The sequence below is a fragment of the Ailuropoda melanoleuca genome, chromosome 15 (genome assembly GCF_002007445.2).
Source record: "Ailuropoda melanoleuca isolate Jingjing chromosome 15, ASM200744v2, whole genome shotgun sequence".
NCBI classification, from domain to species: Eukaryota; Metazoa; Chordata; class Mammalia; order Carnivora; family Ursidae; genus Ailuropoda; species Ailuropoda melanoleuca.
In genome coordinates, this window is record NC_048232.1 from 4,520,265 (window position 1) to 4,546,821 (window position 26,557).

The 26,557-nt window shown below is 42.3% G+C and overlaps 2 protein-coding genes across 4 annotated transcripts in view; one reads left to right on the top strand and one right to left on the bottom strand.

The window, feature by feature from the left end:
- Positions 1-445: 445 nt before the first annotated feature.
- TUBAL3 (tubulin alpha like 3) lies at positions 446-18,284 on the bottom strand. 3 transcript variants are annotated; one of them, XM_034643579.1, is made up of 4 exons: positions 14,228-14,318; positions 10,343-10,580; positions 4,222-4,370; positions 446-2,917 (listed from the first exon to the last, which is right to left on the bottom strand). In XM_034643579.1, exons 1-4 carry the CDS (start codon positions 14,228-14,230, stop codon positions 1,973-1,975), a joined length of 1,335 nt encoding a protein of 444 aa, XP_034499470.1. In that variant the 5' UTR covers positions 14,231-14,318; the 3' UTR covers positions 446-1,972. The 3 variants fall into 3 exon arrangements, with proteins under 3 accessions (XP_034499470.1, XP_034499469.1, XP_034499468.1); XM_034643577.1 differs by lacking the exon at positions 14,228-14,318 and adding an exon at positions 17,794-18,284 and having other exon boundaries at positions 447-2,917; XM_034643578.1 differs by lacking the exons at positions 10,343-10,580; positions 14,228-14,318 and adding an exon at positions 9,426-10,328.
- Positions 17,512-26,557, top strand: part of NET1 (neuroepithelial cell transforming 1) — a 60,414-nt gene continuing 51,368 nt past the window's right edge. Inside the window, exon 1 of the mRNA XM_034643576.1 lies at positions 17,512-17,639. Coding sequence (XP_034499467.1) covers positions 17,512-17,639 — 128 coding nt within the window. The remainder of the gene's footprint in view (positions 17,640-26,557) is intronic.

A 26,557-nucleotide genomic window follows, 5' to 3' on the forward strand; every position in this document is an offset into this window, starting at 1 on the left:
ATAGGGGCGCCTGGGTGGCACAGCGGTTGGGCATCTGCCTTCGGCTCAGGGCGTGATCCCGGTGTTGTGGGATCGAGCCCCACATCAGGCTCCTCCGCTATGAGCCTGCTTCTTCCTCTCCCACTCCCCCTGCCTGTGTTCCCTCTCTCGCTGGCTGTCTCTATCTCTGTTGAATAAATAAATAAAATCTTAAAAAAAAAAAAAAGATTTAAAATGCAAGCATAAGACACATAGGTTAGTTGAAAAAGAGAACCCCATAAATTTGGATATAGGCTCCTTCAAGCATTGAAGGTTTTCTTTCATGCTTATAGAGCCACAAAGTCCACTGTTGGTCTATGTTGGATTCGGGGAAAGTGACAGAGGGCACCAAATCACTCCTTTCTGTGTAGGAAAAAATATTTATTTATTTATTTATTTATTTATTTTTACTTTCCTCCAAATATTTGATCACAGCAGGTCAGAGACATAGGAATGAGAATCATTCCTTTCCTTATTATTATCCTGGACGTCTTGGCACATCTCAGGTTTAACAGGCCTCAGGTTCCAAAGGGAACTCTGGTATGAAGTTGTTTTAGTGTCAACATAGATTGAGCCCTTGGCAGAGGGCCTTGGATGTAGAGAGCAACGGGGATCCAGCCAAACGCTTTGAGACTTGAGGACTGAGCAAAACTCACTGATGGGTGACCTGGAAAACCACCTCTTGACAGGCATGTCTTGAAGTGTCTAGACATCATTTCCACCGAAGTGTGCTCAGTGGCCTCCATGGTGCCACCGTATGAGTGGAACACAGGCAAAATGGTACATCGTGTGAATGGAGCTCTGGAAGGCCAGGGCAGTGATATTAGTAATAAGAGCATCTACCAGGAAACCGTTAAAGGTGGAGTGGCCCAGTCTGGGTCCACGCAATAAGAAGGTGGTTGTACTGCAGTTTGGTAGATCTCTCAATACGACCCTCATCTTTACGCCTTCAGCCAAGGCTTTAGTGGCTGTCACCCTCAGATATCCACCTGAACCAAAAGCCTTGACCACGCTGGGGCCAAGAGAGCACAGATGGCGGACCAAGGCTGCCAGGTAACACCACAGCTGAATGAGGCCCCTGGAAACTGTCTACCATCAGCTGAAGAGCAACACGTACACCCCAGTGAGCACCTTTGTACGGCCTAGTTCACCTGAATTCCAGTGATTAGTCAGACTAAACACCGCGGATAATAAAAATGAGGCTGATGTTTTAATGCATTTGTAACTTTTTTTTTCCATTTTAAGTTACAACTTGTTTGAAAGTGGGATAATTTAATACCAAAAATGAATTCCATTAATTTTTTTTTAAACCTCTCCACTGGTTCTGATGCAGGACTCTGCCGGCCACACTTCAAAAACGTCTCTTCAACGATGGGGGGCTAACTTTTCACCTTCTGACCCACAGGAACACAGATGCAAATTTTTGAAAGACCCAAGAATAGTCTTGCTATTTGTTTGTATCAAAAGCAAACTAAGACCTTAAGGCCCACCTTTGGAAGAAAGAAAAAATGATACTGAAAAGATTCATTATTTAATCAATGTACAAAATATAAACAGGGGGGAAATAACATGAGTAATTAACATGTGCTGTTTAACACCGCAAAAAAAGGGAAAGCAAAAGCACTGACTTTAGGGTTTCATCATCTTTTTTTGAAAATGCAAAGAATAAAGCTAGGTTTCCATTCTAAGAAAAAAAAAGAAAGAAAGAAAAGAAACATGGACATGATCCAGACGCTCAAAGGACCCCAAACCTGGGGGGTTCACAGGTAGCCGTGCTGAACCAACAGACAAGGAACTATGAGCTCATTGTTGATACTGACCCATCTGATTTAGTGCAGAGCTTAGGGTCTTGCTTGATTTGGTTTCCAGTTTCTTGTAAACAGGGGAACTCTACCTACCAAGAGTACATAATGACACTTTGACTTAACACTCATTCTCCCCGGCTACGTTTCCATCAGAAACTTTGTCCCATTTCTTCGTAATCCTTCTCCAGAGCGGCCAAGTCTTCCCGGGCCTCTGAGAACTCGCCTTCCTCCATGCCTTCCCTGATGTACCAGTGCAGAAACGCCCTCTTGGCGTACATGAGGTCAAACTTGTGGTCCAGGCGGGCCCAGGCCTCCACGACGGCCGTGGTGTTGCTCAGCATGCACACGGCCCGCTGGACCTTGGCCAGGTCCCCTCCTGGCATCACTGTGGGTGGCTGGTTGTTGATGCCCACCTTGAAGCCAGTTGGACACCAGTCCACAAACTGCACAGAGTTCCTTGACTTCATGGCTGCAATGGCTGCATTCACATCTTTGGGGACCACGTCCCCTCTGTAGAGTAGGCAGCAGGCCATGTACTTCCCCAGCCGAGGGTCGCACTTGACCAGCTGATTGGAGAAGTCAAAGCAAGCAGCGGTGATGTCGGACACAGAGAGCTCCTCGCGGTAGGCGTTGTCTGCAGAGATGATGGGGGCGAAGGTTGTCATGGGGAAATGTATTCTTGGATAAGGTACTAGGTTGGTCTGGAATTCAATGAGGTCCACATTCAAGGGCCCTTCAAACCGGAGGGAAGCAGTAATGCAAGAGACCGCCTGACCTATCAGCCTATTAATGCTGGCGTAAGAGGGGCGCTCGACACCAAGTTTATGGTGGCAGATGTCATAGATGGCCTCGTTGTCCACCATGAAGGTGCAGTCCGCGTGCTCCAGGGTGGAGTGCGTGGTGAGGACGGAGTTGTAAGGCTCCACTACAGCAGTGGAGATCCTGGGGGCCGGATAGACAGAGAACTCCAGTTTCGTCTTCCGGCTGTATTCTATCGAGAGCTGCTCCATTAAGAGAGACGTCAATCCCGATCCGGTGCCTCCTCCAAAGCTTCGGAAGATCAAAAATCCCTGGAGTCCACTGCACTGCTCTGCCTGGGGAAGCAAAGGAGGGTGAGACCTGGGCCACGGGAACCCACAAGCAGTGGTAGAGGGGAGATGGGAAGCTCCCCCGAACAAAGAAAGCTTTCAGAAAGGACGGGTGTCCCATTGTTAACGCTCCAGTACCACACGTGAGTGCTTACCTCTGGAGTAAGGGAAGCGCTTTAGAATTTCACTAGAAGGAAAGCATAAATATTCACCTGTCTTTAGCTGCCCTCCACGAACGTATCTGCATGTGACCTAAAGCAAGGTCTTTCTCAGTAACAAACAAGATGGCAAAATATTGAAGCAACCTACTCCCTCCGCCCCTCCAGGAAATGGAGTGCCTACCACTTGTACATCCAATCTACCACACTGGCATAAAAGGCATTGTATTGCTTAAGGATGATGCCAGACACCAAAATATGTACTCGACAAAGGATTTTCCAGACGCACGTCCTTAGAGAAGAGTTCACCGTCAGTAACTAGAGTAACTAATCTCCAGGTAGGATGTGTCTCCTGTTAACGTCACGAATAACGGATGCTACTGGTAAAGGACAAGTGTTGGGATGCTTTGGAAGTCTGTGCTAGCAAGGTGAGCCATGATGAGTGGGCAGAAGCAAGAATAGAGGGGGGCTAGTCATTAAAAAGAGGGACATCCTGCCATCTGGGACGGCATGGATGGACCTTAAGGGCTTTATGCCAAGTGACTAAGTCAGGCACAGAAAGACAAATACCGTATCATCCCATTCATACACGTGGAATCGAAAAATGTCAAATTCATAGAAACAGAAAGGAGCACAGTATACGGTAGGGGCTGTGGGTGGGGAAACGGGGAGATGTTGGTCAAAGGACACAAACTTCCAGGTGGAAGAGGAGTCCGTTCTGGGAGTTAATGGTTAACAATACCGTGCCGTCTGCTTGAAAGTTGCTAAGAGAATGGGTGTTAAATGTTGTCACCACACACACACACACAAAGTACTGTGGCAATCGCTGTGCAGTATAAGTGTAAAATCATCATGCTGTACACACTGCTATGTGTCGGTTATATCTCAATAAAGCAGCTGAAAAAAAATATTTCCGCATAAATCTAAACTAAAAAAAGAGTAGGTGGGGCTGCAGTAAGTGTAAAGGTTTCCTTCACCCTTCCTGCATTACACAGCGTCATCAAAGCCAATATCTAGGTGCTGCCCAGCTTGGAGCCTCTGTGGGAGAGGCTGGTGGCGGTGACCCGGGTGGTAGGAAGCACGGGTGCCGTTTGGAAGGCGGATCCCAGGCACTCAGGTACGGCCCCCGGGTAGGGAGAAAGGGCGACTTGCCAGCTTTCGGATCCTCTCCAGCACAAGGTCGATGATCTCGGACCCCACAGAGTAGCGACCGCGGGCATAGTTGTTTGCGGCGTCTTCCTTCCCGCTGACGAGCTGCTCTGGGTGGAAGAGAGAGCGGTGCCGGCCGGCTCGAATCCCATCTGCAGAGGGGACATGGGTCAGCGCACTCCACTGCCTTCAACTGCTAACCCTTTGCCAATGGCTGCACAGCCCAGCACCTGACCCTCCTTTCCCCAGTGTTGCACTAAAGAAGGGGCTTCCAACCGCTGAGCTGGCCTTCCTTAGTCTAGGAACAGTGTCATCACTTCAGACAAGTTGAAAGCACATTTTCCCAACGTAGACCCTTTGTTAGTTTCTTACAGCTGCTGTAACAAATTACAATCTTGGTGGCTGAAAACAAGATATATGTTTTCTCTCACAGTTCAGGATGCCAGAAGTCCAAAGTCAAGGTGTTGGCAGGGCTGGTTCCTACCGGAGGTCTCAGGGAGAAGTGGTTCCTCGGCTTGGGGTGGCACCACTCGTGCCTGCCTCCATCACGCATGCCCGCTCCCCCTGACTGGGTCCCCTCTTCCTCTCATAAGGACACAGACCCGTGGAGTTAGGGCTGACCCCAATCCATAGGACATCAAGTCAGTACATCGGCAAAGAACTTATTTCCAAGTAAAGGCATAATCTGAGGTTCTAGGTGGACACAGAGACACTCTTCAAACCATCACACACCCTGTGACACTCTGGCATTCTAAGACCAGTATTTCTATCTACAAATAGCCAGTTGAGTGCCAGAAAAGCAGAGAAAAGTGGACCAATCTAAATTATTACTCATCTACTGTAACAGAGACTTTAACAAAGAAGGTGTAATGAGCTCAAATGCCCACCCAACTCGAATAAGGTTGATATAAACTCATGAAGCAGGGAAATTGGGGTTAAGATGCTGGCAGTCCTCAACACAGCCAAGGGCAACTCCTGCCTGGTTTTCCTCCTTTTAAAAACCTGCTCACATAATGAGAAAATACCCAAACACTCATGTCTCGGGCCCACGTCCTGCTCCCCAGGCCTAGAACTACCCAGATAGCACAATTCCTACAGAATTACGCAACAGGGTTTGAGGGCCAAGCAGGCTCTGGGAACGGTGCCCTGGTTACAGAGGGACACTATGCTGTACAGTATTCAAGAGAAGCAATCTGTTTCCCACGTTCATGGTTTCCTTCTTCACTCAGCTATCCACCAGTTCCTTAGCACCCCTAAATCTCCACCTCACCTCGCATATAAGGATGATGACAAGACACCCCCCCCCTCCGGAGCTCCTAGGACGATTACATGAGATCTTAGGGCACAATGCACAGCCCATACAACAACGTTATCAATAATAATGACACAATTGGCTTCATGACATGTACTTATGTTAATCCCGCATCAGCCTCATCACCAGATACCTATAGATAATCCTAGAAGCTCACTGCCCAAGAGGAAACACACTCCATTTCTAAGAACGAGACAGCTCTCTCAATTCACCTTGCTCTCCTGTCCATGACCATGAACTTCTAACCATAATTTTGTATACCCCCAAATACTGAAATTTACTAAAATCGATTTAAAGGACTCTTAACTAACATACCCACACCAAAAAAGTAAACAAAAAGACAAACCAAAAAACCCACCAAAGTGAAGAGTTTTAAAAGACGTATTTATAAACAAGACATCAGTGGGCATATGACTCTGGGCAGACTATCCTGCAGCTATAAGGCTGAGTTCAGGCTTAAAGGGAATTTCTGGAATTTTGGAAGCCTGCTTCTTCATGGTAATGTCCAATGGAGATCTTGAAGGTCATTCTGAAAATTCTTCGGTAAAAACCACTTTCTTGGAGATCAGTGATTATAGCACTGCCATTTTTACGAGTACACCCAAACTGTCCACTCTCACTTCCTGGCACTTTCTCCACTTGGCTCAGAGACATGAGCATCTGGCCCAGTGTCCTTAACCAGCACCCTCAGGGAGTTCAGTGGTTTTTAAACATGATTATTTGACGGCCCCTTGCTTCCTTACTTCCAATGCTATTCATCTCCATTCCACTTGAAATCACTCACAACTGTCCTCCCGACAAAATCTTAAAGTTGCAAAATCCTTTCACCAACCACACTTCCTCACTTCCCCCAGCTTGCCCATGACCCAGCTCAACAGTCTTTCCAGCTTCCTGTCCCCATCACTCTCCTACTCACACCCTGTTCCTGTTCAAGGTGGGTGCTCCTCCACACCTCTGGGAAGCTGTCAACGCTGCTCCCTCAGCCATAGATGGCTGATGGCTCCCCGGCTACTCATCCCTTCCTCGGGAATACCTCTGCACCTCACAGACATTTCTATTGTTATTAGGTTGCATCAGAGGATACTGACATTTTTTAGGTAAAAAATAACTGACCATGGGGAATTTTATATGGCTCAACTGAACACGTGTGTTAGTGTTGCTACGACCATTTACATTTTCTTCTCCACTAGCTTATGTTGCTTTTTCGTTAAAAGAGAATGGCTTTTTATCAGTTGACAAACCGGGGGTCAAACCCAGTTCTGCCCTTTACAGCTCAATGACCTAAGGCCACTTCCATGACCTGCCCAAGCCTCAGCTTCTTCATCTGTTAACACAGGACAGCAATAAGGTTTCCTGACGGAATTGCTGAAAGGATTATAGGAAAATACCTGTGTGGTTCCTTGCTAATGAACAGTAGCTGCTGAGGACTGAATGTGCGTGTGTCCCCATGATCCATACATTGAAGCCCTCCCTGCAGTGTGATAATGTTAGGAGGTGGGGCCTTTGGGAGGTGCCTGGGCCATGAGGGTGGGACCCTCGTGAATGGGTTAGTGCCCTTGCAAGAGACCAGATGTGAGGACCCAGTGAGAAGGCAGTTGTCTGCAAATCGGGGAGAGAGTGCTTGTCAGACACCAACCACGCTGTCCCCCTGGTCTTGGACTTCCCATCTCCAGACAGTAAGAAATAAATCTCTGTGGTTTAAGCCCCCAGTCTACAATATTTTGTTAAAATGGACTGAACTCACGAGGACAGTGAGCGGGAAGGGATAGAAGGGATGGACGTTCATTCATCTCTATGTTCCTCCTGAATGAATGTTCAATGAATTCATTGAATGATGTTGAATTCTTTCTCGCCACGACCTGGAACTCCCAGCGTTTTCTTCTTCCACCCCTCCTCCCTTCACGTTGGCTTCACTGGTCTGCTCACACAGCCTGGCCCTGTGATCAGAGCCATGCGCTTGCCACCAGCCTCACGTCCCTGCTCAACCTGCTCTGCACATAATGGGCACCACCCACCCCAGCTGTGCTCTCGGCCCCTTCAGGCCCCACTCAGCACACCCTTCATGCTTCCCTTGACCCACTGTCCTCTTCTCTAAATGTGTATTAAACCTCTTCTCCTTTTTCTGAGTTCTCACACAGCATCACCCCATTATTCCAATCACGGAACTCCTCAATGAACACCTTCCTCCTTGCCACAAAATCCTCAGTCTCTACCTCAGAGAAGGAAATGCACGACCCACCCTCTCAGTGCTATAGGTCCCCTCACTCCTCTGAATCCTCCCCCCCCTTTTCCTCCCCCTTTGTTCTGCCTACAAACACCTTCAGTAGAATTCTACTCCACAAACACAACTAAAACTCACCTTTCCTTCATTCTAAAACCATTCGGGCTGGCTTTGGACAAGATCAGCTACTTTCACAGTCTTTTAGTATCATCTCCACAGGATAACTTCTCACTGAAAACCTCTGGTTCCCCATCTTCTACGAGGACCAACCTGTGGACGCTTCAAATCCCTCATGCCCAAATGGAACGTATCTACTCCCACAAATCTAGGTCCCCCCTCTGGAATTCCAATCTCATTTTTCAATCCCATTATTGAAATGGTGAAGTCTGGGTGGCACCTCTGAATTCTCTCCAGAACATTCATGTAATCCGTTGCTCCGTTTTACATGGACGTCTCTCAAATCTGTGTTCTCTTCTCCATTCTCAGTCCACACATCACAAAAACCTTGTAATTTTCTCCTATCCACTCTCTTTCTAGATCAGTACGTGGCACATAGCAGGTGCTAAAGAAACACTGAATATGTTCATGAATAAATCTCTGTGATTAACGTTACTGGATTACAGTTCTCAATCTGGCCCCCTATTTCCTACCAGGTTCACACCACAGATATTATTCAAGGAAACTCCATGGTCAGCCTCCACTCCAGTTTATGTCTTCTGTGACTCGGCTATATCAACATCCTCCCTCTTTTCAAGCTGAAACAATATTCACAGGTGTCTGAACATGTCTTTGCTCATGTTTTCCATCCTCTCTCACCTGTGAACTGTTAAAACCCTCTTACCCAGTCTTCAAGACTCAAATAAATATCACTTTGTCCATAAAATCTTTTCCGATCTTTTCCAGGGAGGTAAGGTTCATGTCCTCACTGCCTTCAGATCTCTACATGTCACCCTCTCTGCAAGGCCTTCCTCGGCATTCCTTTAGAAAAAACACCTCCCATCATCCACAACATTCCCTATCCCTGTGGCCCTGCTTTATCCTTCTCCATGCCACTGATCACCATCAGGCACACAGTATAGTTTTTATAGGTCTGCACGCCACTAGAATGTAGGCTCCACGAAGACTGAGGGTATATACACCTCCAACGTCAAGAACAGTGCCTTGCATGTGTGAGGGTCTCTAATTTGCTGAGCAGAACAAGGAAAACTAGCGCCTTCTCCTAAAACCTGGAGCTTATGCCTCTTTGTTTGGGCCAGCTCCAGATCCACAAAGCTCCCCTCTCTCTATTCCCTGTATTCTAGAGGATTGGGGAGTTTCCTATGGTCTCTTCCTGCCATGTATCTCTGCCCTGACTTGCATATTAGCTTCTGATTCCAGGTCCTAAGTCTCCTATTTGCCTAGCATCTTCGGATTGGCGCAAGTTAAAATATCTGCTCTAGCATTCATAATACTGAGATGTGCCCTCTCATGCTGTTTCTTTAGCTACATTCACCAAAGTCCTCTGGGGACATATTCCACCCTGTCCAGGTTGCTGGGATACCAGAATTCAGTTAACACTCACAATTACAAACCCCCATTTGTCTGAAAAAAAATTTTAGATATTCTCTTCGGACACTTAGAACTCAAGTCAGAAGACAATGTAGCTGCCTCTCTTACCCTCCATACAAATCTCACCTATTCCTGAAGCCACCAACATTTCCGTATTTTTAATCCTTTCACATCCAGCAAACATGGAAACTGCATATAGGCGTCCTGGTCTAGGCAGTTCTTACCCTCCCCTCGCACTAACATTTTCCATCTTTTCCTTCCCATGGACGTCGATCTACTTTCACCATCAGTTACTTGATCCGACCTGGTTTCAATAAGGAAATGAACTCCAATCCAGTGTGTAAGGATTGCATTTTCCAAAGACGGCCACAAGAATGTTTTCCATCTCTCATGTGCTTCTAGAACCTTGCTCTTTCCACATCAAGAGGTGAAGTCTCTATTCCCTCCCTGGGTGGATCTCTGTAATGGTCTTAAGCCATCAGACAATGACAGTGAAATACTGTGACTTCCGAGGCTAGATTATAAAAATCCCATGGACTTCTGCCTGTGCTCATGCGATGCTTGCTCTTGGAATCGAGCCGCCATGCTATTTCTGGACAAGACACTACAAAGTCTGCCATTAATAATCATAAAATTGTACTGATTCCCCACAATTGGAGGATTTGTTTGGCTCCTTGCCTGTTTGGAATCATGTTCAGGTAATGCCAAATTTCAGATTCTTTGTTGGAAACTTCTAGCAACTGGCTTTCAAATCCAAGAAAAGATTTAATCTTCTGTGACAATAGATGTGTGTGGAGAAACTAACAAGGTTTGAATTTGTTTCATCACACAGAAAAAGAAGGCTAAGCAAGTATTCCCTCTGGGTATGTTTTCATGCCGATCACCTTAAGTGGTTATGAAGCGAACTTCTAGATCTTTAAAATGTCCCCATGATCCTATTCAGATAGATTCATATAATCTGATGATCCCATCCACTGGTACTGGATTTGTTTGCTTTGAGCACGGACCTGGTTAAGTACAGTTGAATGCAAGCCTTACGTTACCTATAACTGCGGGTTCCAGATCCATGAAGAGTGCTCTGGGCACATGCTTCCCAGCTCTCGTCTCACAAAAAAAGGTATTGAAAGATGTATCCATATGCTCCAAGTTTGCACTTTCCAGCTGATCACTGTTGAGAACAACGCCATCTGGCTGGATTCCATGTTCCAGGCAATAGAGTTCCCAGCAAGCATCCCCAATCTGGATACCAGCTTGGCCAATGTGGATGGAAAGGCACTCCCTCTGAAATAAGCCATGGGAAGTTAGAGCTAATAGCCTTTGTAGATACATGAGCTTGGTCACTCAGTAATGCCGCTCACAATCGATAGAGACCAAGCTCACAAAAGCCAAAGGCTAATTAGAAGTGTCTCATGGAAACCAAAAACCAGGACACAGGTACACTTTAAGAACAACTGAACCAAGGACTCCCATTTTACCGAAAGAGTTCTTTCAACAACGTAAGTTAAGGACTTACTGTGTAATGGGCTAAGCTTGAGTTAAGAATGTCTCTACATATATATATATATACATGTATATATACATGTATATATATATATAATTAAGCTGCCTCACCCAGAAAAATCTTAGCTGGACTATTAGTTACCGGAAAGAAATAAAACCAAAAATCAATGTATAACCTTCACATATATTAAAACCCATTGCACTTAAAGATGTTACCTTTTCGTATCTTGAGATTTTATATTTACTATCCATATGTGCTCTAAAGAAGGACGGATGTTCTAAGCATAAAATTAGTGGAAAATTTACCAAGGAAACATGTAATAGATTCACAACCCAAAAGTGTAAAAACTCAATATTGTAATAAACAAATAAGAATGATGATGTATACAAAAAATGATTCATATATAGTTCTTCATATTAGTGGCTATCAATAATGCAATTTTATGTACATTAATTAAAAAAAAAACACTTGAGGGGCGCCTGGCTGGCTCAGTTACTAGAGCATGTGACGCTTGACCTCAGGGTTTTAAGCTCAAGCCCCAAGCTGGGTATAGAAATTATTTAAAAATAAAACCTTTAAAAACCAACCAAACACTTGAGATAGTTAGTAGATAAACAGACAAATGACATAAACAAATTATTTTTTTAAAAATCTAAAAATGCAGGGGCGCCTGGGTGGCACAGCGGTTAAGCGTCTGCCTTCGGCTCAGGGCGTGATCCCGGAGTTCTGGGATCGAGCCCCACATCAGGCTCCTCTGCTATGAGCCTGCTTCTTCCTCTCCCGCTCCCCCTGCTTGTGTTCCCTTTCTCGCTGGCTGTCTCTATCTCTGTCGAATAAATAAATAAAATCTTTAAAAAAAAAAAAAAAAAATCTAAAAATGCAAAGATTTAGGCACAAGGGCATTCACAGTATTATTATTTATAAGAGTGAGGATCAAGAACCAATCTACATTCCCTTTTGTTGGGCATTTGAAGAAAGAGTTATGCAACCCTTACAACTCTTAGAAGTTTACCCCCCCAATTTTATGACATGGCAAAAGCTTATGATGAAAAGGACGTAGAAGGTATGCAAGTCATATAATTGTATATAAGGTATGTTATCAAATACATTAAAAAATAAGCATAGAAAAAAGATCTTTAAAACACATCAAATATTAACTATAGTTACATCTGGGCAGTGATTTTTTTTTTCCCTGTTCAAACGCCACTGTTTTCTATCACCCTCATCAGCCTCCACTCTCCCTTCCCCCGTTTAAATCACCATTCTCCTTTCTTTTTAAAGGCCAGTGACTGTTCTGGTCCTTTAAACAGACACGAATATCTACTCATCTAAGAGAAGGAAAGAAAAAGATCCTAAAAAACCGCAAGGGCAACAAGCACGCATTTGAATGTTGTTGGGTTTTGGCTGCCAGCGGGTGTGGGATGGGTCGGTGCAGGGGGGCTGGTGGGGTGAGAAGCCTGTTCTCCATCTCACGGGGGCCCTGCCCGCTGTTGGCTTGCTGAGCTGATAGGCAGCCCTGCCCTTGTCCAGGCTGCTCTTTCCCTCGACAAGGTCTGAGATTCAACCACTAGTCCAGGGAGGGAGGGAGCTAGGGCTGGCCACAGCCCTGCAATCCGACTTGGACTCCGTTCCTGCCCCACCACATCAAGCCCTCGTACTTTGTCTCCTTGATTCCCAAAGCCTAACACCGCCCTTTCTGCTTTATGAGGAATTCAAGTTCAGTACTTGAGTAGAACTCCCCCCTTGTTTCTTCTCTGTGCAACTATGGGTCTCTGATGACAAAGGCTATGAGCTCAATTCAGGAAGCACCTCGCTCAGCACCAACCAGGATTACAACCTCTGTCCAGCACATAAAAAAAAATCAAACAGCATGTTCCATCATAAACAAGCTTCTAACATGCTTGTCTGCAAAGCTCAGCTTCATTCCTACCATATCTGCTGGACTGCAAATGATCTCAGTACTTTAGCTACTGTAACCAGATAAAAACTCCCAATATTTAGGTAAAAATGCTCAATGGGGGGGGGTTGCATTTCATAGTTTCCCCATCATTTGAGCCATTTACATGTCAATTTCTCCCACAGCATGCCCCGGCTTACTACGCAGGCCCCGGGTTGGGGGGCAATGCACACGCATTTGCTCCAAGTACTCACAGTAAAAATAATCACCAACGTAGAAAAGCAATTGCTGCTCTTCACACGGTCTGTTACCCAAGGGGTTTAGACATAGGAGTGATACTGTCCTTTCTGAACTTGGCAGGGACACTTGGCCCAAGAAGGACCAATCACACCCTTCTTGGTTTGAGAAGCAGCTGAGTTTATGACATAACAGTGTCCCAGGGCATAGAAGGTTATCTTCACCTTCTTCTCTTAGACATACCCTCCTTTCCAAACTCTCTGTGAAACATTAGCCACACTATAAAGTAAGATTGTAAACTGCCCATTCAATATCATTATTATCAATCACAGCACATTAGCTGCTACAATGCTTATCTGAATTACTAGGAAGGCACAATTTTCTAATTAACTTTTTATTTTGAGATAAAGATAAGTAGTAGATTCATATGCAGTTGTAAGAAAGAATAAAGATCTCATGTACCCCGTACCCATTTTCCCCAGCGTAAATATCTTGCAAGGCAATACAGAACAATATTACCCCGAGAATACCGAAATTTAGTCAAGCTACAGAATGTTTCCGTGACCACAGGGATCCCTCACGTAGGAAGGCATAATGTTGACAAGCAAAACAACTCCAACATCCTTAAAATATCGGAGAGAGAAGGTCCAAGGGGGTGGAAACATCAAAGATGAGAAAGCAGTCTGAAAGGCTGCTTCCATTTAAGAATTTTAAATTCTAAGATACCAAAAACTACTAGGACTAGCACATAAGACATTAAAGAGAAAAGTAGATCTTAAGAGATGATTCCCAAACAGGAATTACTGTAAGTAACTATGTTCATTGTTATCTCCCAAGAAGGAAACTCGAGAGAGGACGAGGAGATGTCCGTGCACTTTACCCTGCTGTGCATTTATGAGCTTAGCAACGACGACCTGGGTCTGAAGTCCCCAGAAACTCTAAAAGCATAACTAAAAGCAAAGCAATTGATTTCTACAGAAAAATCAGCACAGCAGGTCTAAAACAAATGTAGAACTAAAGGAAGGAGGAGTTCTTGTTTCTATACTTCAGTTAAAAGCAGTTTTTAACATGCACATCCACTAAGCTCTTCCTAAAAGCCGCAAAACCACAGATGAACAGATGAGAGCTCATCCAAATCTGCCTGAAACACAGTTACTGAAAGAAACAAATGCGTCCTTAAACATTTCTTCTCTTGTATTAATTTATTAAGGATGGTGTGGTGGGGAAGAGGGCCACATACGATGAGTATTTGCTACAACACCGTGACCACGTACAACGACCCTAGCCACTTACCATGCTGATCTGGAGGTGCCCCCGCTGGCCCGCGGTAATGAGGAGCCCCACGCCCAGGCAGCCTTTATCACAGGGCAGGAAATGACTCCACCTGAGGGCTGGGACACCTGCTTCATTTAAAGCAGTACAGCCCCTTCTTCAAGTTTTTCTGTTCTCGTTCCCAAAGCGGCCGTGCGGGACCTGAACGGCCTGAGATGCTCTGTGCACAACTCCAGGTGGCGTCATTAGAGCTTGCCCAAATTCTACTTGCAACTTAAACCTGTTTTGGTTAAAAGTAACAACTGACTTCTTAAAAAGATCCTCCTCCTGGATTAAGAATGTATGGAGCATGGATGAGGAAAGAGTACGAGTGAAATTTGCTGCAACAGCAAATAGCTTTTTCTAGGCATAAGTACTGCATGAGTATCTTCTCTTTAAATAAGACTCAATCCCTGGGGACATAGAGCAAACTAAAAAAGTATCCTTTTCACCTCCCACCTCCTACTCGTGTGTCTTGACCGTGACCATCACTTCCAAATGTATGGGGATTTTCTATGTTTTGGTTTTTCCTAATTTTATTATTTGTTCTATTTTAAATGGTGATATTATTATATGTAACATACACTTATACCATTATTTTTGATTATTTGAATTAAGATCAGAGAACATACTCTAAATGATTTCTCTCTGTATACATGTGTCAAGACAACCTTTATGTTCTGCTATATGGTCAATTTTTGAAAATGTTCTGTGAACGCTTGAAAAGAATGTGTATTGGGCAGTTTGTTGGATGGAATGTTTTATATACACGTTTCAAACTGATTTACTGTGTAGTCCAAATTTTGAGTATTGATTCATTTTAGAGATGTGTTAAATTTTTCCATTATGATTGTTGATTGTTCTATTGTTTCTCTGACAATTTTTGCTTTATATATTTTGAGGCTACATTATTAAGAACACATAAATTTTAGATTATTAGATTTTCTATGGAATTGAAACATTCTATCACTTTAAAATGACTATATCTATGAATGATTTTGCCTTGAATCTTTATTATTGAATAGTAATATTACTACTTTAATATAGTTTCTTGGTTAGCGTCTGAATGTCTTTTCCATCATTTTACATTCTTAAGAATTTAAAAACTTTTCAGTATTCTCATGTTTTTGATGTGTCCTTTGTAACCATAATATAACTGAATTTTTCCTATTTATCTTTTAATTGAAGAATTTAGTCCATTATATTTAATGTAATAACTAATATAACTGGATTTAGATATCTTATTTTATGCTTTTATCTTATTTCTCTTTGTCCCCATGTTCTAGGTTATCTTTTGGCATCCTTTCTTTTGTACCAATGAAATGTATTTAAGCCTACAGGGCATTATTGTTGTTGTTTCATAAAAATCAGTGCTTGTTTTACCATTTTCTTTGCTTTTCATTCCCTCTCACTTTTTTTTTTTTTTAACTTGTGTCTGAAGTAAATCCTTCACAATTTCCTTGAGTGCGGTCTTTCAATTACTTTTTTTCCTTTGCTTTTCTCTGAAATGCCTTTATTTCACCCAACTTCCTGAAAGGTATCTCACCGGGTATGGAATTCTGTGTCAGCATTTCTCCCTGAGTCCACTGGCTTCTGGCCCCTGCTCCTGCCTATGAGAAGCCATTGGTATAAAAATTGCTCCTTGTAAGGTCTCTCTGGCTGCTTTAGAATGTATCTTTGTCCTTGGTTTCTTTAGTTTTACCATAATGTGTCTTTATGTGGATTTATCTGTCTGGCTTTGGATTTGTTAGGCTTAATGATCTGTAGATTCATGTCTTTCTTAGTTTTAGAGAGTTCTCAGCCATGATCTTTTTGAATATTGTCTTCCTCCCGTTTTCGCTTTCCGCTTCTTTTTGTTAGACGTTTTTACTGTAGCTTATACATCTCTGAACATCTCATATTCACAATCTCTTTGTACCTCTGTGCCATATCCTGCTTAATTTCTCCAGCTATCTTCCCCTTCATCCACTGTCTTCTTTTGGCTTTACCTAACCTTTTTTTTAAAGTGATGCACTGAGTTGTCAATTGTAATGACTATAATTTTTCATTTTTAGAAGTTGTTTTTTTTGAAATCTTGTATCTTCCATCTTGTCTTCTATTTGTTTAGACATAATAACTGCAGATGTTTCCAAATCGGCCTGATTATTCCACGAAACAAACGTCTTTGCGGGTCTGTTTCCTCTGTCAGTTATTTTTTCTGACTCTTACCGACAGTGACTTAAAAAAAAAAAAAAAAACACCCAGCTCCTTAGACAGCATTCCCATACTGTTTTACTGTAACTGCAGCAAAGCAATACTTTCTTCTTTAATTTTGGGGGAAGGGTAGGATAAGGTAGAATATCTCAACATGATTCTTATCACACAAGAATTTTTCCTTGTGTTATAAATGTAATTCAAGTTCAGCATCGCATGATTTAAAAAATTATGAAATACTAGAAAGTAAAAAAAAAAGAATTCAATACTCATAGTCTGACTACTTAGGGATATTTTAATAAACTGATTTTATCTTCCTCCTCTGTCAAATCTCTTACAATTTGTTAAGGCTTTGACACACAAAAAGCAATATTTAAAATCAAAGAAAGTGCTATTTAATGATCGTCTTTTTTTATTTGAGAAGGTCCTTCACTTGATGTGCTTTTTGCCGCTGTCATAGACTTAAGAGGGTGAAGGTACCTTCACTCCCTTTTGCCAATGAGGGGCTCTCTCTCCCTAGGGCGACTCACGATCAGATTTTAGCGGTTTCCTAGAGACGGCCCCAAGAACACACTTCCATTACCTGTGGTAACTGGGGATTTATCTCACATGAATAATTTAGCGTGCATGTGGCCAACCACCAAATCTCAGTTTAGGTCATCACTTTCAATCTCTCTTCTCCCCACCCCTCCACTAAGAAAGACCTAATGCTTCCAGTTCGTCCTGGTCTGTGGCCAAAGTCCCAATGAACGGTGAAGTAGGAATCGGGCCTTTGGGATTTAGAAATGGAGTCTGAACTAAATTCAACGCGGTCCACTAGTGTGCAGGGCTATCCCTTCCACCGTCCGATCAAAGGGGCGGGACTTCACGTTTCCCAGCAACCGCCCGCTGTCTTCCGATTGGCTAGCCGCCGCACGGCCGCCATTTTCAAACCCCGGAAGATGGCGGCAGCAGTGGCGGCGCCCTCCTGACAGGAACTGCTCTCCGGGCAGAAGTGGTCGGGCGCGGTGCCCGTCCCAGCGGGTCTCCAGGGCACCCGGCCACCGCCCCACCCCCCACCCCACCCCCGCGCCATGGAGCCCGAGTTGGCGGCCCAGAAGCAGCCCCGGCCGCGGAGGCGAAGCCGCCGGGCCTCCGCGCTCAATGCAGGCGGCGCCGGGGAACTTTCGGCCGACGCCCCCAGGCCTGAGCCGGACGGCCGGTAAGCGCGGGTGGCGGCAGCGACTGGGGGACCCGGGCGTCCGGTCCGAGGCCGGAGGGGAAAGAGGGGAGGGACGCGGGGAGGGGCGAGAGGCTCACCCTCCTCCTCCTCCTTCTCCAGCCCTTCTAAAGGCAGGGGCGCGCTCTTTACTCACCTCCTCCTCTTTCTCTTTCTCAGGCGCGGGCTGCTCACCCTTTTCCTCCTCCACATCCTCCACCTCCTCCGGCCCTTAGTCGAGGGCGCGGACTGCTGACCCTCCTCTTCCTCCTCCAGGCCCTTCCACAGGCGGGGACGCAGGCTGCTCCCGCGCCTCCTGATCCCCCCGGCCCAGGCTGCAGCGGTGGGGGGCGGTGCGGGCGGGCGGAAGTGGTGGGTGGGTTCTCCACCCGCTGCCGGGCCCGGGCTGCGCCGGGAGCGGGTCCTAAATGCAAACGCGGAGACTGAAACTGCCCTAGAGCCTGCGGGCTCCGGGTAGAGCAATGGTCACTGGAGCCGGACGACTTGTAACAGGCACTGAACTTTTAGCCTGAAAGCGAGCGTTCGCGTGAAATGTCTTGCGGACGCCAGAATTCTTGTTTCTGAGAACTGGCCAAGTCCGGGAACCGAGCACAGCTCCCGGTTCCAGCCTCCCGGGTGGTGGTGAGGTGAGGTGGTGAGGATGACCGCTGACTTTTTCGCTGTTAATCACATTTCACATTCTGTCTCGTTTGCCTGGAAAGGGTGGGCACTGGAGGGTTTCAGAAGGTTGTGTCTGGAACAGGGGCGCTGTAAAGAAGTACTGAAAACTTCGCTTTCCCATCACACTGTTGGAGGTGGTAGGGTCCAGTGACTGCGTGTGGGACCTTCCATTTCTAAGGCTATGCCCTCATCTGTACCATGGAGACGATAATAGTACCCCCTTCCTAGAAGTGGTGAAATTTAGTAAGATGATGCATGTACCAGGCGTACATAGTACCTACAGAGAGCTCTCGATATAAGTTAACTGTCATTTGTTGGTTTTTATCTGTAGGAATTCCACATCTGCTCATCATTTCAGAAGTCCCTATGGTCCGTTTCACATACTGCTTTGGGCAAACTACAGCCCCTTACATCATTTATATTCCAGTTATACCCGGATGTGCTGATCCCTTTTTGAGAGCCAGAACAACACCTTACTTTCATCAGGAAGGCATTTATAAACCCATTGTTTTGGGGGGGTTTTTTGTTTGTTTTTTGTTTTTTAAGATTCTATTCATTTGACAGAGTGTCTGCCAGCGAGAGAGGAACACAAGCGGGGGAGTGGGAGAGGAAGAAGCAAGCTCCCGGTGGAGGAGCCGGATGGGGGGCTGGATCCCAGGACCCCAGGATCATGCCCTGAGCCGAAGGCAGCTTAACAACTGAGCCACCCAGGCGCCCCTATAAACCCATTGTTAAGTTACTCTGCAGAAATCTAGGGTTTGTTTCATCGGAAACTGATTTTTATTATTCTGAAGTTTAGGGTATTCCTTGTCTTAATATACGTTTGTAAAATCTTTGTACTGATTTCAGCCTTTATTTAAGAGGTAATGAAAGAGCAGAGAGAAAGAAATCAACTCAGACTGAGAGATGGAAAGACTGGTTAAGGAAAATAGAATTCAGAAATATCAAACAGAGGCAGTGTTAAATTCATTCTACATTCATTCAGTAATACTGTTGAGCACCTTCCAGACATTATTGTAGATACTGGGAATTCTGGTGAATAAAACAGATGAAGTCCCTGCTCTTATGAAGCTTAAATTCTGATTGGGGGAGAAAGACAATAATCAAATATATAAAATATCAGGCAGTCATGCTCTGAAGAGAATTAAGGCATGGATAGACATAAGGAAAGGGTAGTGTTGCTGTTTTTAAAAGAGCAGAAGGAAAAACCTCTCTGATGATGATGACATTTGACATCTGAAGAAATTAAGGATCTAAGCTATGTGAATATTTGGAGAGAGGGGCAGCAAGCGCAAAGGCCTTAAGTAGAATCTCATTTGGTATGTTTAAGGGACTGCAAAGAAGCCAAGATGACCAAGCGGAGTGAAACAAAGGGAAGAAGGGCAGAGGATGAGATCAGAGAGATGGCTGGGGCCAGATCATGCAGTACCTAGGAGACCACTGAAAGGACTTTAAATTTGAATTAGTGAATTGGGAAGCAAGAGGAAATGATGTGATCTATATTTACAAGGACCATTCTGTTACAAGCAGGGACCAATTAGGTTATTGCAGTTGAGACATCATATCAGAGTGGGAGATGTGGAAAATATTTGTATTTGGGATATGTTTGAAAATAGAGCTGACAGAATTTGCAGATGGATTAACTGGAGTTAAGAGAAAAAGCAGAAGGAGCACTCTGAGGATTTTGGCCTGAGGCGCTAGAAGGATGGGTTTTACTCCTCTCAGAAAAGGAAGACTATTGGAAAAGTTTGCTTTGGGGTAGGTTATGAGACTCCTATTAAAGAGTTCATCACAATTTTTTTCTTTTCTCTTTTTTTTAAATTGAAGTTTAATCAACAGAGTGTTTTTATTAGTTTCAGGTGTACAGTATGGTGATTCAACAATTCTTTACATTATTCTAGTCATTACTCTCTTTTTTGCTTTTTTCTCTTTTCTTAACCTCTTATTGAACTATAAAACTTGAATGAAAGGGTGTACAAATCATAAGTGTTTAGCTAGGTTAAATTTCATAAAGCGAACCCACCTGTGTAACCAGATATAAATTTGAGAGTTGTCAGCAAATAGACTTGAAATTGTGAAACTGGGAAGTCATCTAGATAGTGAGTATAAATAAAGAAGAGTTTGAGGACTAACTCCTGAGGCACTCCCAACATGTAAAGGTCAGGGTAAAGAGGATACTCGGAGCAGCTGGTGAGGTAAGAAAAGAACCAAGTAAGAACAGTATCTAGGAGGGCAAACAGAGGATTTCGAGAAAGAGGATATGGTAGACTATGTCAAATGTTCCTGATAAGGAAGGACTAGACAGTTTAAGTTAGATAAGGAATAAAAAGACATTAAATCTGGCAATCATAGACTGTTAAAATATTGAATTTAGAATGTTTGCAGGGTTTGAGAAGAGAATGAGGTATGATTTATTCAGGAAATATGTAAGATACTAGAAATAGGAGATGGAAAATACTATACTTAATCTAAAGAGTTTATAATTTTATAGGGAAGAAAGATAAATTAATAATTATAATTGTGATAAAAGTTACTGTAGAGATATACACAGGATGCCATAGATGCAAATAAAAGGAACACTTATGAAAAGAACAGAAAATGATTTCCCGTTGAAATCCCTGAGTCTTGGAGGACCAGTTTAGAGAGGTGTAAATGGGTGATTTCATATGGGGGACAAGCATGCTAAAAGGCCCTGAGGCAAATGAGCATGATGAGTTCTAGGCATCATACCTGGTTGGCTGTGACTGGATGCTAATTGTGTAGGGGGAAGGACTTAGGGATAGTGATGAAAGATTATGCTAAAGAGGTAAGAGCCACATCTTGAAGGAGACCTTGTATGCCATGAGAGTTTGGGTTTTGTCTTCAAGGTGATGGGGAAATACTGAAAGACAAGCCAGTCACATGATCATATTTGCATTTTAAAAGGTCATTCTGCCTTCATTGAGAAAAGTAGGTAACATTTGGGGTTGTAACACTCTTTTAAGTCTTATAAAAATTATTCCCAAAAAAGTGCTGATATACATAAAATTTCAGATTTGCCGTCCCTTGGAGTCCAACTATGGATACCAGATTAAAAATCCCAAATACAGGTGATGACTTGGTGGAAAGTCAGTCTGCAGTACCCTAGATGAGTGTTTGAATCTGAGATTGGAGAACAAGAAATATTGAGTGAATTGTACTTTCAAGAAGTTTCACTACAACAGGAAGGCAAGAAATAATGGAGGGAGGCAACACAATTTTGTGGGGCAGACTCTTAAGGGATAAACTTGATGTGCTTGGGAGATAGGTAGAGGGAGAAGTCGAAGAGACAGGAGAGAAGGGATGATTAAGCAAGCAGCTAAGAAGACAGAAAAGAATGGAAGTCAAATTAAGTGTAGAGAATTTAGGCTGCTTAAGAGCTATGGATGGTATACTTTTAGGTAAGTTTTGGGGAATGGGGTAGGTTGTGAGAAGCAATGTGGGGCTTCCATTTTTTGTGTGTGAGGGTAGAAATGAGGTCCGCTGAGAAAACGTCGTAACACAGGCAGCATGAGGATAGAAATGAAGTTCGAAGAACCTTGGAGGCAAACCAGGGAGTGAAGTAACTGATCCATATTCCGTTTTCCAGAAAGAATGTAAGACATCTCCAAAAATACATAAAATATGACAGGGTAATATCAGTTAATAGTGGAGCAAGAAATAACTAAGCTGACATCAAATCCAGAAATCATAAGGAGAAAGACTGGTGTATAAATCTATGTAAATACAAAACTTTTTTAGATAAACTCACTGTACACTAATTTGTAAAACAACAGACAAGAAAAATGAAAGTATGATTGGGTTTTTTAAAACAGATTCACATATCTTATAATTTACACATTTAAAGAATACAGTGTTTTTCTGTGTATTCAGGTATGTGCAGCCATCACCACAGTTAATTTTAGAACATTTTTTTAATCTTGAAAAGAAACCCCATGCCCTTCAGTTATGATCCCCCTCCCTAAACCCCCCTCCCCCTTTATCCCCAGCTTTAATTTACTTTCTGTCTCCATGTATTTCCCTGTTCTGGACATTTTATATGAATGGAATCATGTGGGCCGTTTTCGGTCAGCCATCCTTCACCCATTTTTTTAAACTGGGTTATTTGTCCTTTTTTCATTGTTGAGTTTTAAGAGTTCTTTATTCTAGATTCAAGTCCTTTATCAGATATATGATTTGCAAATATTTTCTCTTATTCTTTGGGTTGTCTTTTCAGTTTCCTGATGTTGTCCCTTGAAGAACAAAAGTTTTTAATTTTGATGAAGTCCAATTTATCTGTGTTTGTTGCTGTTTCTTTTGGTATCACATCTAGGAATCCTTTGCCAAATTCAGGGTTGTGTAGGTTTACCCCCAAGTTTTCCAGTTTAAGCTCTTATATTTAGGGCTTGATCCATGTGAGCTAATTTTTACATAGGATGTGAAGTACGGGTACTGTTTCTTTTTCCTGTGGCTATCCAGTTGTCCCAGCACCATTTGTTGAAAAACCTGTTCTTTCCCCATCAGATGGGCTTGGCACCTTGTCAAAAACCAGTTGACCATAGGTATCGTAGTTTATTTTTGGACTTTTAATTTTATTCCCTTGATCTGTATGTATATCCTAGTGCCAGAACCACACCTTATTGATTATCATCACTTTGTAGTAAGTTTTGAAATCGAGGCATATAAGTCCTACTTTGTTCTTCCTTTTTCGTGTCTCTTTTGGCTATTCTGGGTCTCTTGCAACTCCATGTGAATTTTAGTACCAGCTTGTCAATTTTTACAAAGAAGTCAGCAGGGATTCTAATTGGGAATTACACTGAATCTGTAGATCAGTTGTGGGGGGTATTGCCATCTTAGCAATGTTAAGTGTTCCGATCTATGAACAAGGAATGTTTTTCCAACTATTTAGATCTTTAATTCTTTTCAGCAGTATTTTGTAGTTTTCAGAGTATGACTTTTGTACGATTTGCTTAGTTAATTCGTAAATGTTTTTTTTCTTTTGGATGCTATTGCAAATGGAATTTGTTTCGTAACTTCATTTACAATTTCATAATTTCAAGTGTATAAAAATACAATTGATTTTTGTATCTAGCACTGTTGCTCAATTCATTTATTCTAATAAGTGATAGTTTTTTTTGGTGAATTCTTTAGGATTTTCTACATACAACATTATGTCATCAATGAATAAAAATAGTGATATTTCTTTTTTTCCAACCTGGATACCTTAATTCTTTATCTTCCCTAATTGCCCTCACTAGAACCTCCAGGACACTGTTGAATAGAATCCTTGAGACTAGAAATCCTTATCGAGTTCCTGATCTTAGGGCGAAAGCATCCAGTCTTTCACCTTTAACTATGTTAGCAGTGGGGTTTTGTAGATGGCCGTTATCTGACTGAGAAGTTCCCTTCTATTCCTAGCTTTTTGAGTGATTTTATCTTGAGAGGATGTTGGAATTTGTCAAATGCTTCTCTCCCTCCAACTCCAGTTTTACTATTTTTAAAATTTTATTGATAAAATTACATTAATTTTTTTCTTTTTTTAAAAAAATTTTTTAAAAGATTTTATTTATTTATTCAACAGAGATAGAGACAGCCAGTGCGAGAGGGAACACAAGCAGGGGGAGTGGGAGAGGAAGAAGCAGGCTCATAGCGGAGGAGCCTGATGTGGGGCTCGATCCCATAACTCCGGGATCACGCCCTGAGCCGAAGGCAGACGCTTAACCTCTGTGCCACCCAGGTGCCCATACATTAATTTTTCGGTGTTAATAACAACTTTGTCTTCCTGGTATAAATCGTACCTGGTCATGGTGTATAACTTTTATACTGTTGGACTCAGTTTGCTCATATTTTATTGAGGATTTTTTCTGTCTACATTCACAAGAGATTGGTCTGTAGTATTCTTGTTTCTGTGTCTGGTTTTGGTATCAGGGTAATACTGGTCTCATGAGTTGGATGGTGTTCCCTACTCTTCCATTTTTTAGAAGAGTTAGTGAAGAATTGGTATTCTTTAAATGTCTGGTAGGATTCAGGGGTAAAGCCATCTGGACCTGGGTTTTTCTTTGTGGATGGTTTTTTGATTGCTAATTTAGTCTCTTCCCTTGTTAAAGATCTACTTCTTAAGTCAGTTTCAGTAGTTTGTGCTTTTTAGGAATTTGCCCTTTTCATCTAAGTTAATTTGTCAGCATACAATTATTCATAGTATTCTTTTATAATCCTTTTTATTTTTGTAAGATAAGTGGTAATGCCCCTTCTTTTATTTCTGTTTCTAGTAATTTGAGTCTTTTTATCTTGGTCTGTCTGCCTAGAGATTTGTCCATTTTGTTGATCTTTCCAAAGGACCAGCTTTTGGTTTCATTGATTTTTCTCTACTGTTTTTTTATTATGTTTCATTAATTTCTACATTAACCTTTATTACTTCTGTCCTTTTGCTTGCTTTAGGTTTAGTTTGCCCATCTTTATCCATTGTCTTAAAATGGAAAATTATTTATTTGAAATCTTTTTCTTAATTTATAGCTATAAATTTCCCCTCAAGCACTACTTTAGTTGCATCCTACAAGTTTTGATATTTTGTGTCTTTGTTATCACTAATCTCAGATTATTTTGTGATTTCCTTTGCTTTCTTCTTTGACCCATTGATTATTCAGGCGTGCATCATTTAATTTCCACATATTTGTTACTTTCCCAATTTTTTTCCTGTTGATTTCCAGTTTCATTTGACTGTGGTTGAGAACATATTTTGTATTTATATCCTTTTAAGTATATTAAATTTATATCCTTTTAAATATATTACATTTTGTTCTATGCCCTAGAATGTAGTCTTTCAAGGAGAATGCTTCATGTGGATTTGAAAAGAATGTATATTCTTTTGGATGTAGTGTCTATAGATGGCTGGTAGATCTAGTTGGTTTATAGGTTTGTTCAAGTTTTGTATTTCCTTGTTGATCTTCTAGTTATTCTACCACTATTGAAGATGAGGTATTGAAGCTATTGTTGTTGAATTGTCTGTTTTTCCCTTCATTTCTGTCAGTTTTTGCTTCCTGTATTTTATTTTGTTATTAGATACACATATATTTGTAACTGTTATTCTTCCCTGATGGGTTGAGCCTTTTATAATTATAAAATGCCCCTCTTGTCTCTGGTAACTGTTTTTTGTTTTAAAGTCTATTGTGTCTGATACTAATATAGCCAGTGTAGCTTTCTTATGGTTTGCCATTTGCATGATATATTTTTCTTTTTACTTTCAAGCTATTTGTATCTTTGAAGCTGAAGTATGTCTCCTATAGATGGCATAGTTGACCCTTGAACAACGCGGGTTTGAGCTGCACGAGTCAGTCCACTTATACATGGATTTTTTACAGTACTGTAAATATATTTTCTTTTCCTTATGATTTTCTTAATATTTTCTTTTCTTTAGCTTGCTTTATAGTAAGAATGCAGTATATAATACATATAACATACAAAATATGTGCTAATCTACTATTTATGTTATAGTTAAGACTTCTGGTCAACAGAAGGCTATTAGTAATTAAGTTTTCCAAGAATCAGAAGTTAAACATGGATTTTTGACCTCATGGATGAGAGGTCATGACGTCCCCCTAACCCCACATTGTTTAAGGGTCAATGATATATAGTTGGATTGTTTCTTTTTTTTTAAATCCAAGTTAACAATCTGTTTTTTTTTTGATTGGGTGATTTATTCCACTCAGCATTTATTTTTTATTTTTATTTTTTTTAAGATTTTATTTATTTGACAGAGACACAGTGAGAGAGGGAACACAAGCAGGGGGAGTGGGAGAGGGAGAAGCAGGCTTCCCCCTGAGCAGGGAGCCCAATGTGGGGCTCGATCCCAGGACCCTGGTATCATGACCTGAGCTAAAGGCAGACTCTTAACAACTGAGCCACCCAGGCGCCCCTCCACTCAGCATTTAATGTTAACTATTGATATGGTTTGATTTACTTGCTATTTTACTTTTTGTTTTATATATGACCTTAGTTTCTCTGTTTGTCCTTTATTGCTTTCTTTTGCATTAAGTGAATGTTTTCTAATTTATGATATTTTAATTTTTTTATGGATTTTTTTTCCTCATTTAAATTGATTTTATTGGTGCTCTTTGTCTTTTCGGGTAGATTCAAATTACCATGTAGGCTCCCTTGCTTTTAGCCTGAATACTTCCTTTAGTATGTGAGACAGGTCTACAAACAACAAATTTTCTTGGTTTTTGTTTATCTAATAATGTCTGTAG

Bases quoted from the DNA above. Each gene is read 5' to 3' on its own strand.
- TUBAL3 (XM_034643579.1), bottom strand. The intron at 4,371-10,342 runs GTAACGTAAGGC...TCCCCTCTGCAG, and splicing joins TCTGGAACCCGCAGTTATAG to ATGGGATTCGAGCCGGCCGG. The intron at 2,918-4,221 runs GCAAGTCGCCCT...TTGCTTCCCCAG, and splicing joins TGGAGAGGATCCGAAAGCTG to GCAGAGCAGTGCAGTGGACT.